Below are 14,444 nucleotides of genomic sequence, written 5' to 3' on the forward strand. Positions count from 1 at the left end.
GCGAGCCGATCAAGCTTGGTATGTGCTGCTCTCTAGTGGTGGAACGATCAAAACGATTCAAGTGTCAAGCTAGACTTTCTATATGTGAATTAAATAACAAAATAACGAAACAAAAAAACACGAAAATCGCTGGCAAGGGCTGCTATGAACGAGGTTTTAACTCTGGCAGTCAATGAGTTAAGGACGTAGAAATAGTGTGCTTTAGTTAATATCTGTCATTTTGGAGATTGCAATATCCAACAAGCTTAATCTGGAGGAATAAAGTTGACTCAGGATTCAACTTTCGTGCGACTCTCTCTCTCTCTCTCTCTCTTTTCTTATTGTTCACTTCTAAACCTGTGACATTAAACCGTTCCTCATTTAACTTGGAACCCCACTTCAAGAACCACTAGGGATCTATGTAAGCCACCGGCATGTAAAACGCTACATTTTGCAGCTAAATGGACACCGGAAATAGCCCATCTACAAGCTCACAATGTGTCGCGATGGCGGCACGTTTTGAGCTTGTTGTGGATGGGTTATTTTTCGACATGGGACACCGTGGTACAACATAGTAAAATGAAAGCCTAACCTCTCTGACTGTACATGGCCCATTCATGTGCACGAGGCAGCTCTGGCCTACATTCCCAAAATCCACACACACACACACACACACACACACACACACACACACACACACACACACACACACACACACACACACACCATACAGGCCTAATGCTAAATATGGACATTCTCCCTTCCTTTTGAAAGCCCCCTGTCCCTCATTTAGCTTCATGTTAACTCTTTGACTGCCAGAGTATTTTCATAAAGTACTCCCCCAGTGCCAGCAATTTTCGTGTTTTTTTTATTTTTATATTTTGATTTTTTTTCATGAAAATAATTTAAAGACACATAATTTAAAGGCACAGCACAAATCCGCCACTAGAGAGCAGCACATGACAGCTTGATCAGGTCGTTGGGTCACTGTCACCCTTCTTGGGAGATTAGACAGGGAAAAACATGAAAACGGATGTGACGTAGTCCCAGATTGTCTGATCGGCCAAAATTACGATGTGATACACGACGGCGATGACTGATCGTCACCCAGACCATAGATTATAGGAGAGAACCTGTCCGTTTGTCTGTTATACCGTGTGAAAAACCGTTTGTTTACATATTTTGGACGAAAATGACCGGGGAAAAAAAATCAAAAACCGGAAACGGAATCCAGGTCATGAAACCGGATGCAGATGTGGGTGAAGTAAGTGGAACTCGAAAATAACATTGAATATTAAGCAGCATAGCGCAATCAGAGATTAAACAATGAACGCGCGTCCAGCGCGTCGAACGCGTCGACGGCCAACTGGACAAAGTAGCACTTGACGCGTTATCGCGTCGTCCGCAGTCAAAGAGTTAAAGGAATAATTCACCCAAAAAATTACTTATTTTCTATCAATTACACACCCCATGAAGCCTTGAATTCATGGAGATTATTTTGGGTTTTGTCGCATTCCTGAGCCAATAATTTGATGCTAATGTATCCGGTAGGAGACTCAAAAAGTCTCCTTAGAGTCTCCTACCGGAGAGACCGCCGCATCTATACCGCATCTATATATAGAAAAGCTTTTTCTATATATAGATGATATTGTCTCTGTCGGGTGGAAACCTCATATATCCCAAACTTTTCAGGATTCAAATTCAAAAGTAGCAGATCTACAAGCTCGAAACGCGTCGACTTTTGATGCTTTTGTGTGACGCTGTAGTATGACCAAGTAGGGGCGTTGATTTACGGGAAAAAAAAAACGCAAAAAGTTTCAATATGGAGATAAGAGGTTTCTGCCCGACAACAACGATATACAATCTCAACTCTGACGTTATGTGTGCTGTAGATGGTGACACGTTTCTTAAATATATTTTTGGGGCTTTTTCTACCTTTTATTGGATAGTCGGAACTCGCGACACGCTGTCAGGCTACATTGAGCCTAAGTGCCCGGACCGCTAGGCCAGCGGTCCGGGCCAGGGTGTGACACATTTCTGACAAGCACCCAAACTTACAAGACCCTTATGTAAGGATTTGACCCAATGACCTGGATCCATGCTCGCTTTGTGTAATGTTCCCATACCCTGGAATGACAGGGATCGGAGTTCACCTTGGGCCCTATATTACCCCTTTTTGACATTTTTACTACTTTGAAAAACATTTTGAAATGGTTCAAAATAGCCATAGATCTACAAGCTCACAATGTGTCGGATGTAGATTGGCTATGTTCTCTATTTTAAAATGTTTTTCAAAATAGTAAATGTGTAAAAAAAAAAGTTTAGGGCCCCTAGTGTATGTTCCCATACCCTGAGAATTCATTGACACACATTTCCTTTGTCTGATGTCCTCTGGCGTTGTCCCCCCCAAGCTCGTCACTACCCCCCCCCCCCCCGTCTCTCTCTCTCTGATCCTCTCCTCTCTTCCTCTCTCTCTCTCACCCATACTGTGTGACTGTGTCTCTCGTTCGACCATGTGACCAGTGTCAGTGAGTAGGCAGTGTAATAAATCCCAACAGCTGTGTGGCAGAGCCCGGGGGGGAGGGGGGATGGGTGGGTAGAGAGGGAGGGGGAGGGGGGGTAGAGAGGGGGGGGGGGGGGGTAGAGAGGGGGGGGGGGGGGTGGGGGTAGTCTGTATGCATCAGCTTCACCCCCCCATTTGATATGATTTTTCATCTCGTGGACTCCGATCTACATACACAATAAAGTCATCAGTGCTAATTTAACTCTGACAAATCTCCATGTGTACACACACACACACACGCACACGCACACGCGCACACACACACACACACACACACGTTAAGCGTTCAGTGATAACACTGTGTTATCCCCCTATGGTTCCTATAGTATATATACTGTACTGTACACACACACCCCTCCTCCTCTGTGTTCTATAGGAGGAGGGCGATGGTGTAAATGTAAAGCTAACCGCCGGGCCGCTCGCAGCGTGCGTTCAATTAGCCTGTCACTGTTCATCACCGTCAGCGTCCATGCTGGCCCGGTGCGTCCGGCCGGCCGGGCGTCCGGCGAGCAGAAAAAGTACTCGCATGTTTTTACTTAAGTAAAAGTATCAATACTGCAATGTAGAGGTACTCTGTTACAAGTGAAAGTCCGGAATTAAAAATGTACTTGAGTGAAAGTACAAAAGTGTTTGGTATCAGAATGTACTTAAAGTACCAAAAGTAAAAGTACTAAAATGTTTGAAAATAGCAGATCTACAAGCTCACAACGCGTCGCGATGCGACGCGTTGTGAGCTTGTAGATCGGCTATTTTCAAATAGCCGATCGGTATAAAATAGTGTTAAAGTGGTTAATGCATGTTTCATAATGTAATAATGTATATCTGCAAAGTAACTAGTAACTAAAGTTGTCAAATAATTGTAGTGGAGTAAAAAGTACAATATTTGCCTCTGAGATGTAGTGGAGTAGAGGTAAAAGTATAGACAATTGGAGATACTCCAGTGAAGTAAAAGTACCTCAAAATTGTACAGTACTTGAGTAGATGTACTTAGTTACTTTACACCTCTGCCGGCGAGCCAACACTACACCAAGGGTTTTAGATGATTAGCTTAATGTGTAACATTGTTTTCTCACTCAACAGTAAACAAACCAACACACAGTGTAGCCTATAAGTGTGTGCAGGGTATCTGCACATTTCTAAATTGGCAATTTTATGACTTTTAAGACGTTTCTTTTTTTAATGGCCAAATTGGCCAAAATGCTTATGTGAGAAAGAGGCAAACATTGTGAAAATAGCCAGTGCGAGGCGATGTGAGCTTGTAGATCGGCTATTTTCACAACGTTTATCTGTGGAACCGAGTCAAACTAAATGCGAAGCCTACAATCCCAAGTGCTTGTCATGGTGGGGGGGGGGTCCCCAGTTCAAAACACATGATTATTTTGGGGGGGGTTATTTTGGGGGGGTTGCGGCCTGAAAAGTTTGGCAACCACTGATATACACTCTGTATCAGTGGATAAAAATACGAATCTCAATAGATTCTCAGTCACAGCCTCCATACACAGTATGGCGTCCAGGTCAGTCAGACCACTCACTGTCAGGGCAGCGACCGTCAGAGTATTCATTCATCTAGAGCATACATGGGCGACTGGCGGCCCAGGGGCCACATGCGGCCCCCACCTTCACTTAATGCGGCCCGCGGGTTAATATCAGAATACTAATATATATTATTGATTTCAGCTGTTTACAATTCCAAACATGACCCGCTTTAAGTACTTCAGTCTATATTATAGTAGCTTAATGACTAGTGTTAAAATTCTTTTGTCTTTTTTATGTCCAATGTATTTGTATTTAAGTTCATAAAGTTATCATAAGTATAACTAAATGCATTTGAAATGAAATAGAATTTTTACTTTTCAGGATTCCAATTAAAAAATTGCAAAACAAAATCAGGATTCCATTTAAAAAATAGCAGATCTACAAGCTCAAAACGCGTCGCGCTGCGACGCGTTTTGAGCTTGTAGATCTGCTAATTTAGCTGTTTTTGTGTGACTTAGAATGGCCCGACAGTATAATGCAATGTGTCCCTCTGGAGTGAGCGTGGAAATATAGTGGCCCCTCTCCATCATCAAAGTTGCATCACCCTTGATATAGAGGGATTTACCGTTAGCCTGATATAATGTCCAGTTCTATCAATCCAGTGGATTACTGATGATTGATTGATTGATTGAATATTTTATTAGGCAAAAAATGTAAAACAGCACAGTTACATTTAAAATACTTTGTCTAACAGGTCCGTTCATAAAAGTCCTTGCGGACTTGTTTCCAATGAGGGCCTTGGTATTTAATTCATTTAATTGATGAAGGATATTGTACACATCAGATCACACTGAGGTGCCACGGGGCCTCATTAATCCGGGAACAAAGGAAGGATCTGTGTGTACAATACACTCCACATCCTCACATTGTTTAGCCCTACACAACATGCAACGCATGCCGCACACCAGTGTTGCCATATCTGCTTATTATAAGCGACGTTGGGCTCGTTTTTTCTGTGAAGTCGCTTGTAAACGTTGGTAGTTGCGGGCTCCCAAAATCTGGCAACACTGGGTGCTACACATGCTCTGAATGAGGGCCTGGCTTCATACTAACTCCACTCAGCCTGGCCCTTGGGATGAAAGGGAATTGCTTTGGGATTTAAAGTAGTATGTAGTACAGTATGTAGTATGGTGTATGTAGTATGTAGTATGTAGGGACAGAGCAGTATACCGTTTTAACCACTGCCGTCCTTAGTTGCCATTATTGGCGAAAATGTCCAAAAAATAGCAAAAAGTATAAGTATAAATGACCAGCTGTATTCTCCTCTGTAACGGTGTGTTTTGTCATATACCCATGTATTGTTATCACACAGTTATGGTATCTTACTCTCTGTGTTGTAAGGAACGGAGACATTCCTTGGAGTCAAAACAGTTTTTGACAAAACACAACAATTGTAGAAAGTGTGCTTTAAAAAAAACATCATTTTTACTACACATTGTGCTAATTGTTTATGAAACACACAGCGCTAGTGTGTGGGTGCTGCTTTCATGCTGTTTCACAAATCACAGATTAAGGACATGGCCTGTGTGTGTGTGTGTGTGTGTGTGTGTGTGTGTGTGTGTGTGTGTGTGTGTGTGTGTGTGTGTGTGTGTGTGTGTGTGTGTGTGTGTGTGTGTGTGTGTGTGTGTGTGTGTGTGTGTGTGTGTGTGTGTGTGTGTGTGTGTGTGTGTGTGTGTGTGTGTGTGTCTCCAGGATGAAGAGGAGGAGATCAAACTGGAGATCAACATGCTGAAGAAGTACTCTCACCACAGGAACATAGCCACCTACTACGGAGCCTTCATCAAGAAGAGTCCACCGGGACATGACGACCAGCTATGGGTGAGTGTGTGTGTGTGTGTGTGTGTGAGAGAGTGTGTGTGTGTGTGTGTGTAAGTGTGTGTGCCAGCCGTTCAACACACCTCCAGGCTTCTGACAGCTGCTGAAAAGCCTGGAAAGTCGTTGCATTTGGGAGCCTGGGTAATGTAATAACGAAGTGTGTGTGTGTGTGTGTGTGTGTGTGTGTGTGTGTGTGTGTGTGTGTGTGTGTGTGTGTGTGTGTGTGTGTGTGTGTGTGTGTGTGTGTGTGTGTGTGTGTGTGTGTGTGTGTGTGTGTGTGTGTGTGTGTGTGTGTGTGTGTGTGTGTGTGTGTGGCAGCTGGTGATGGAGTTCTGCGGTGCCGGGTCCATCACAGACCTGGTGAAGAACACCAAGGGAAACCAGCTGAAAGAAGACTGGATCGCTTATATCTCCAGAGAAATCCTCAGAGTAAGACTATAGTGATTTCTCTTCTCTTCTCTTCTCTTCTCTTCTCTTCTCTTCTCTTCTCTTCTCTTCTCCTCTCCTCTCCTCTCCTCTCCTCTCCTCTCCTCTCTCCTCTTGTACAGCGGTGTAAAGTAACTTACTCAAGTACTGTACACTTTTGAGGATTTTTTTTACTTTACTGGAGTATTTCCCATTTTCAGTACTTTTCCTTCTACTCCATTACATCTCAGAGGCAAATATTGGACTTTTACTCCGCTACAATCATTTGAAAACTTAGTTACTTTGCAGATTTAGATTATTATCACAAAACACACATTAACCACTTCAGCCCTATATATATTTCTGCCATTTGAAAATAGACGATCTACAAGCTCACAATGCGTCGCATCGTGACGCATTGTTAGCTTGTAGATCTGCTATTTTCCAAAGATTTTTATACATTTTGAACTTGTGAAATGGGACATTCTGCACAAAGAGTATTTTCTACTTTTGGTACTTTAAGTACATTTTGATACCAATACGTTTGTACTTTTACTCAAGTACTTTTTTAATACCTTACTTTTACTTGTAACAGAGTATTGCTACACTGCAATATTGATACTTTTAATTCAGTAGAAAATTTGAGTACTTTTTCCACCATGCACTGCTCTTATAATGTCTTCTCTTCTCTTTAGACACCTATTAGTACCTGCAGGACTTTAAGCATTAATTGATCTCTCTCTCTCTCTCTCTCTCTCTCCCTCTCTCTCTCTCTCATAGGGTCTACAACACTTGCACGCCCACCACGTCATCCATCGTGACATCAAAGGCCAGAACGTGCTGCTCACAGAGAACGCAGAGGTCAAACTGGGTAAGGTGGTTCAACAGACCACACACACCGCTTCAAACCCGTCTCTTCTCCTACAGTACTGTACCTGGCGTGGCTTAGTTCTTTTTCTTTGTTTCTCATTTTTAGATTAGTTTTTTGGCTATTCAAACATAATTTTGTCAAACTGTCAAATGTCTCAGCAAGTGTCTTAATTTTTCAGAAAAAAACTAGTGTTGCTATATCAGTGGTGCTCAAACCTTTTCTTGTCAAGGACCACACAAGATTATATGTTTTTGGCCGTCGATCCCCATCAAAATATGTCCAGGGACCCCCAGATGCAAAGATTTGAGTTAAAAAAGTTTTAAAAAATTATATATATATATTCGAAGTAGGCCTGTCCCCGACTAAGGATTTGTTTAGTCGAATCTAATTGCCGACTAATTGCCATTAGTCGACTGGCAGTCGACTAATGCAAAAAAATATATATTCATATTTTTTTTTATTTTTTGCCAAAATACATTTTATTTCAAAGGGCCAAGTCTACACAGTTTGTTTTGTGTCTCCAGCAGAGTTTCTAGTGTCTCTATCTCTCTCTGGAAGAGGTTGCACATGAACTCTGCAGCCGCACTGAGGCGCTCCAACACAAACAATACAAAGACGAGGAATAAGAAGAATAAAGTGGAAGTTACGTGTGGTTGCAGGTGTAGACTTGGCCAAAAAACAATTAAAAACATTTTTGGCCCTTAAACTAGATTCGACTAAGAGACACGCAGTCGACTCGGACCCCCCGCGACTAACCAGTCGACTATTCGACTTAGTCGAGGTCAGGCCTAATTCGAACGTTTTCACACATTTTGTACCGTGGCACTCGGTGCCGCGCTATGAGCTTGTAGATCTGCTATTTTTCAATAGCCCAAAGTATAAAATAATGGTTATAGCTCAAATCTAAAATGACACAGTACGAGTTGATTGAAGGAGTTAAGAGACAAAATGAAACCAACATGGAGGGCGTTCTCCTAACCTCACGTCTGCGGGTTGGTTCCTCTCTCTCTCTCTCTCTCTCTCTTTATCCAGTGGACTTTGGTGTGAGCGCCCAGCTGGACCGCACCGTGGGCCGGAGGAACACCTTCATCGGGACGCCCTACTGGATGGCCCCCGAGGTCATCGCCTGCGACGAGAACCCCGACGCCACGTACGACTACAGAGTAAGAGCTCCTCGTGATGCACCCGGACACAACAATGCTTCTGTTTATTAGAGCTGGGATGAAGGCTCGGTTTGTCTGTCACTCTATTAACCCATTGAGACCTGGAACGCATCTGTGTCACTTTAGATGTCTTTGGCTATTCAAAAATAGCAGATATACAAGTTCATAGCGCGGCACCGAGTGCCGCGCTATGAACTTGTAGATCTGCTATTTTTGAAAAATCTTGATTTTTTTTTTGTTGATTTTTTTCAAAAAACTGTTAGGATTTAGATTTCTTTTAAGAATCGCCTCAGGTCTTAAAGGGTTAAGAGGGTGGGTGTGTGTGTGTGTGTGTGTGTGTGTGTGTGTGTGTGTGTGTGTGTGTGTGTGTGTGTGTGTGTGTGTGTGTGTGTGTGTGTGTGTGTGTGTGTGTGTGTGTGTGTGTGTGTGTGTGTGTGTGTGTGTGTGTGTGTGTGTGTGTGTGTGTGTGTGTGCGTGCGTGCGTGCGCACTAGTATTACTATGAAACATTGTGAGGGCTATTTTCCTGGTCGCCACAAGAGAAATGGTGGTTTAATGCTTAAAGCAAAGATTTTCAGAGATATACATAGGCTTACAATTAGGAAATGATCCACGTTAGGTTTAGGGGGTTAGGGTTGGGAGTTATGCGTGATTTATACTTGTCGCACACTGAAAATAGCAGATCTACACGCTCAAGTTTTTGGTGCGTGCAATTAAAGGGCAAGACCACTTTGGTAGAGGTTTGGGTTGTGTATTTACCTTGCCATGATGTATCTCCAAAGGTGGAGAAGAAATCTAAAATAATTGCTCCATTGATTAGAAATTGATAATTCAAAATATGCTCCTCTTTGACTTACATTGTACGGTGAAACGTCTCTCAAAGTCACTCTTTTAGCATGAAAACAAATGCAAACAAAGTTGATTCAGACAATATAGAACATCACCATGTATTTGTTAAATAAAAATGTCAACTTCCTGTTGATTTTACTATTTGAATATCCGGATCTGCGGATCCACCCCGGGTTTTCTTCCTCATAGAAATAGTTAAATCAACAGGAAATTTACATTTTTATTAAACAAACAGTACTGGGTTTGGTGATGTTCCATATTGTCTGAATCAGCTTTGTTCACATTAGTTTACATGCTAAAAGAGTGACTTTGAGAGCTGTTTCACTGTACAATCAATGGAGCAATTATTTTAGATTTATTGCTTTGGAGTTACATGATGGCAAGGTAACTACACAACCAAAACATCTACTAAAGTGGTCTTGACCTTTAAGTATAACTCAGGATTGGGGTTATAGGGTTAAAAATGGCAGGAGAAAAAAGAAAAAATGCCTTCCTAAAAATGTTAACGTCCTCACTAGTATAGTGATACCATCAGGTTGAAGTCCTCACTAGTATAGAAACACCATGTGTGAGTGATTATGACTGACTGATATGACTCTTCTTCTCTTGCAGAGTGATTTATGGTCCTGTGGGATCACCGCCATCGAGATGGCTGAAGGAGCTCCACGTGAGTGCCTCTCTTCTCCTATATTAGCAGTGGTTTCCCAAACTGGGTGTCGGGACCCCCCAGAGGGGTCCCCAGATGATTTTTTCTTGGGGGGGGGGGGGGTCCCAAGATGTTTTTTTTTTTGGGGGGGGGGTCCCCAGATGATTAGCTTAACGTGCAACATGGTTTTCTATCTCAACAGTAAACAAACCAACATACAGTATAAGTGTATACAGGGTATCTGCACATTTATAAAGATTTAAAGGGATAGTTCACCCCCAAAAATATTTTTTTTCTATCCATTAGTCACCCCATGGAGACTTGAATTCATGGATATTGTTTAGTTTTTGTCTCATTCCTAAGATAATAATGTGATGACCAGCGGACCGGTAGGAGACACAAAGGAGACTCTTTGTGTCTCCTACCGGAACCGCTGCCGGTCATCAAATTATTGGATTAGGAATGAGACAAAAAACTAAACAATATCCATGAATTCAAGTCTCCATGGGGTGACTAATCGTCATTTTAGGGGTGAACTATCCCTTTAAGGACTTTTAAGACCTTTTCAATACCAAATTGGCCAAATTGTACGTAAGAAAGAGTGAAAATTGTGAAAACAGCCGATCTACAAGCTCAGTGGATCTGAGTCAAAGTAAATGTAATGCATACAATTCCAAGTGCTTGTCACGGCGGGGGGGGGAACCCCGTTCAAATATGATTATTTTGGGGGGTCGCGGCCTGAAATGTTTGGGAACCCTCGTCCTCGTCCCATTGTTGCCGTGCTCGTGGGCCTTGTCTTGTTTTCTGATGTCGGTGTCGGTTATACTTAACATTTTGTGTTTTATTTTTCTGACGTTGTTGGTTTAACTTTAATGTGTGATTCATTCCAGCTCTGTGTGACATGCACCCCATGCGCGCTCTCTTCCTCATTCCAAGAAACCCACCCCCACGGCTCAAGTCTAAAAAATGGTGAGTCAGACACACTGTGGTGTGTGTGTGTGTGTGTGTGTGTGTGTGTGTGTGTGTGTGTGTGTGTGTGTGTGTGTGTGTGTGTGTGTGTGTGTGTGTGTGTGTGTGTGTGTGTGTGTGTGTGTGTGTGTGTGTGTGTGTGTGTGTGTGTGTGTGTGTGTGTGTGTGTGTGTGTGTGTGTGTGTGTGTGTGTGTGTGTGTGTGTGTGTGTGTGCGTGCGTGCGTGCGTGCGTGCGTGCGTGCGTGCGTGCGTGCGTGCGTGCGTGCGTGCGTGCGTGCGTGCGTGCTCCCACCTTTTGTGGTGAGCAGATGTTCTCACGACTGTCAAACCAGGAGTGAAACCAAGTTCATATCTCTGAAGTCCGTAGAAGGTCCTCGCAAGTATAGATGTGTGTGTGTGTGTTGTCTCTTTCAACCCTAACAGTTCTTGACACAACTCAGTCAAGACACATGTCATTGGTTTTATTGGTTTTCTTTCTTTTTTTGTGATCAGTAGTTTATTGGATTTTTTTTACACTTTTTGGCCCATAGGGCTGACACAGCACAACACAAGATAACACATAACCAAATAAAAACAGGTTCCTACTCAACAACACAGTCAATACAGGGAACCAAACAAAGGGAGGCTATGCTATCCATAAAATAGAACCGCTTGTGAACAAGCGAGGATATACAGTATACCTATAACTGGTTGCGAACGCAGCGGAAGGAGGCGCGCCGAAGTTTACTATGAAACCGTGCTCGGGTTGTGTGTGTGTTAGGGCTTTCACCAACTAGTCGACTAGTCGACTAGTATAACCACTAGTCGACTCTGTTGGTACTAGTCGAATAGTTGGAGGGAAATTTTTTTTTTTTTTTTTTTTTTTTTTTTTAATGCCATACAGACATGCAAAAGTGTCACTTTTCAGCTACAGTCACCTTTTTGAACCCAAATAGGCAATTGTGTGACACCTGACCCGAAAGAAAACAACATGTTGTCACCTTTTTCACCTCGGGCTGTTTGCATGCCTGGCCATAGTAATGGCCCATCTTACTATTATTATTATCCTCCTGACTTTATTTTTTATCAAAAGGGGGTCAAAAGTATGCCCAATAAAAGCCTATTATTGGGCAATGGGGATCCTTGGAGACGCTGCTGTGGCGCTGTGCTGCTGTGCCAGAAGCGCTTCCCTTAAAACGCCATAAAAAATAAGGGCAGGAGGATAATAATAATAGTAATATAGTAGTAGGATGGCATTAAAACAATGCCCCCCCTAAAAAAAATTTTTATGTTAATTTCGACTAGTCGACTACTAATTGGTCAAAACAGTCGACTCACACAAATCATTAGTTGTGAATGCCCTAGTGCAGGGGTGCCCACACTTTTTTAACTTGAGTTCTACTATTGAAATTGCCAGCTCAAGGTGATCTACCACTCGCGCGTGCATGAGTGGTAGGCATGGTGGTAGGCATGGTGGGCGAAATTTGCGTGGTTTTGGGTGGATTCTTTTTCTTTTTTCTGTTTTTTGGTTGTTTTTTGTTAGTTTCTTTTCCGTTTTTTGGTTACTTTATTTCGGTTTTAGGGTTAGGGTCAGGATTAGGTTATTTAATTATTATTTTTGCCTGATTTTACCGATTTATTATTAAAAAAAATGTAATTCATTCATTTTATTTACCAACCAACAAATAATTATTATCCCATTAATGAAAATACTTAAACATTTACCTATGGGGGCTAAATAACAACATTAAAGGCGGTTACACACCGGCGAATATGCGAATATAGGCCTACGCAAAATTCGGACTCGTTCCGAATAATTAAAAGACGCTTTTTTCGCTCCGCGAAACTGGTTTGGAAGCTTGCATTGACTTTATAAGGTTTAAAAAAAAAACGTATTATTCGCATGAAAAAAATCGTCCGGTGTGTAAGGACCTTAAGGCATTAGGACTGTTTCAATATTTTTCCTGGCGCCCCCCCCCATTTAGTACCGCGCCACCATTTTCTGCCACAGCGCCACCTAGAGCCTTTTTTTTTTTCAGGGGCATTGCAGGTGGTCTACCGGCGCAGCCTCTGCGGTCTACTGGTCGATCGCGATCGACGTAATGGGCACCCCTGCCCTAGTGTGTGTCCGTGTGTCCGTGTGTCCGTCTGTGTGCAGTATTGTGTGCACTGCCTGTGTGCAGCCGTGCCCCCCATGTGACTCACGCTCTCATTGGCTGCTGACAGATCTCAGAGTGCACTACAGTGTGGCTGAAATCCGCCTGCCCCTGGGGCTCTGAGAGAAATATAGCAGCTACAGTCAAAAATAACACATCGAAAAAGCATCTAGACGAGTTCATCTATTGGGATATCTAAGAATTCCATGTAATTTGTGCATATTTCAGGCCGGATGGCAAGTTGGAAACGCCTTAGTTTGAGGACAGTTTTAGATTTCTTCTTGCTATGTTATTTTCGAGCTGCGTTCGCTTCCCGCGTCTTACTTGTATCCATACAGGATATATACAGTATACCTATAACTGGTATCCATACAGGATATAGGGGAGGCAAGCCAGTAGTCTGTCATTACAAGCCATTAATCCAATAAGACCTGGGAACGCATCTGTGTCATTTTAAGATTTATTTCGCTATTCAAAACTAGCAGATCTACAAGCTCATAGCGCGGCACCGAGTGCCACGCTATGAGCTTGTAGATCTGCTAATTTTGAAAAAATCGTGAACATTTGTGCAAATCTTTGAATATATTTTTTAAAGCGAACATTTGTAACTCAAATCTTTGCTCCTGGGGGTCCCCAGTTCAAATATGTTTATTTTGTGGGGGTCCCCAGTTCAAATATGTTTATTTTGTGGGGGTCCCCAGTTCAAATATGATCATTTGGGGCGGGGGGGTATCCCCAGTTCAAATATGTTTATTTTGGGGGGTCCTCAGTTCAAATATGATTATGTTTGGGGGTCCCCAGTTCAAATATGTTTATTTTGGGGGGTCCTCAGTTCAAATATGATTATGTTTGGGGGTCCCCAGTTCAAATATGTTTATTTTGGGGGGTCCTCAGTTCAAATATGATTATGTTTGGGGGTCCCCAGTTCAAATATGATTATGTTTGGGGGTCCCCAGTTCAAATATGATTATGTTGGGGGGATCCCGGCACTGAAAGGTTTGTGACCCCTTGGTCTAAACCAGGCAGCTTCACCTGAGCTGAGAACAGGTTTTTATGTACGTCAACGGGCTGTTTTCTAAGCAACACTCTCCTCGGCTGAGTTGATCTCAGCCTTGCCTTGCGTCGTGTCCCTCTGTTGTGAATTAGTTTTCATCCGGAAAAGCTGCATTTCAGTCAGAGGTTTCATGGTGTTGTTTACAGCGTGGAACGCTCCACGGTTGGTTGTGCGTCGCCCCAGATGTCCAAAACTCAATTTGCTCCCAGGCTGTTGAGTGTCTGAGGCAGCGTTGCCAGGTTTTGAGAGAGACATGAGCAACCGGGTCCCAAAAGAAGCGACGCAACGTACTGTATACATCGGCAAAAGAAAGATCTACAAGCTCACAACGCGTCGCGATGCGACACCGTTGTGAGCTTGTAGATCTGCTGTTTCCGAAAGAAATCTTGAAATGAAATGTGGAATATTTGGAAGTTGTTTTGTTACAGAAAAAAAGAAGCCCAAAGTCGCTTATGATAA

General features: G+C 42.8%; 1 protein-coding gene across 7 annotated transcripts in view; it reads left to right on the forward strand.

Moving 5' to 3' along the window:
* The window catches only part of LOC308080967 (mitogen-activated protein kinase kinase kinase kinase 4-like), a 101,439-nt gene that overhangs the window by 38,343 nt on the left and 48,652 nt on the right, over positions 1-14,444 (forward strand). For all 7 annotated transcript variants that reach the window (XM_080423107.1, XM_080423110.1, XM_080423108.1 and 4 more), the window contains exons 4-9: positions 5,771-5,896; positions 6,212-6,322; positions 7,079-7,169; positions 8,202-8,332; positions 9,793-9,847; positions 10,717-10,795. In XM_080423107.1, the coding sequence (XP_080279233.1) occupies positions 5,771-5,896; positions 6,212-6,322; positions 7,079-7,169; positions 8,202-8,332; positions 9,793-9,847; positions 10,717-10,795 (593 nt within the window). The remainder of the gene's footprint in view (positions 1-5,770; positions 5,897-6,211; positions 6,323-7,078; positions 7,170-8,201; positions 8,333-9,792; positions 9,848-10,716; positions 10,796-14,444) is intronic.

The sequence above is a fragment of the Gymnoscopelus braueri genome, assembly GCF_963280865.1.
Source record: "Gymnoscopelus braueri genome assembly, chromosome: 24".
Lineage (NCBI taxonomy): Eukaryota > Metazoa > Chordata > Actinopteri > Myctophiformes > Myctophidae > Gymnoscopelus > Gymnoscopelus braueri.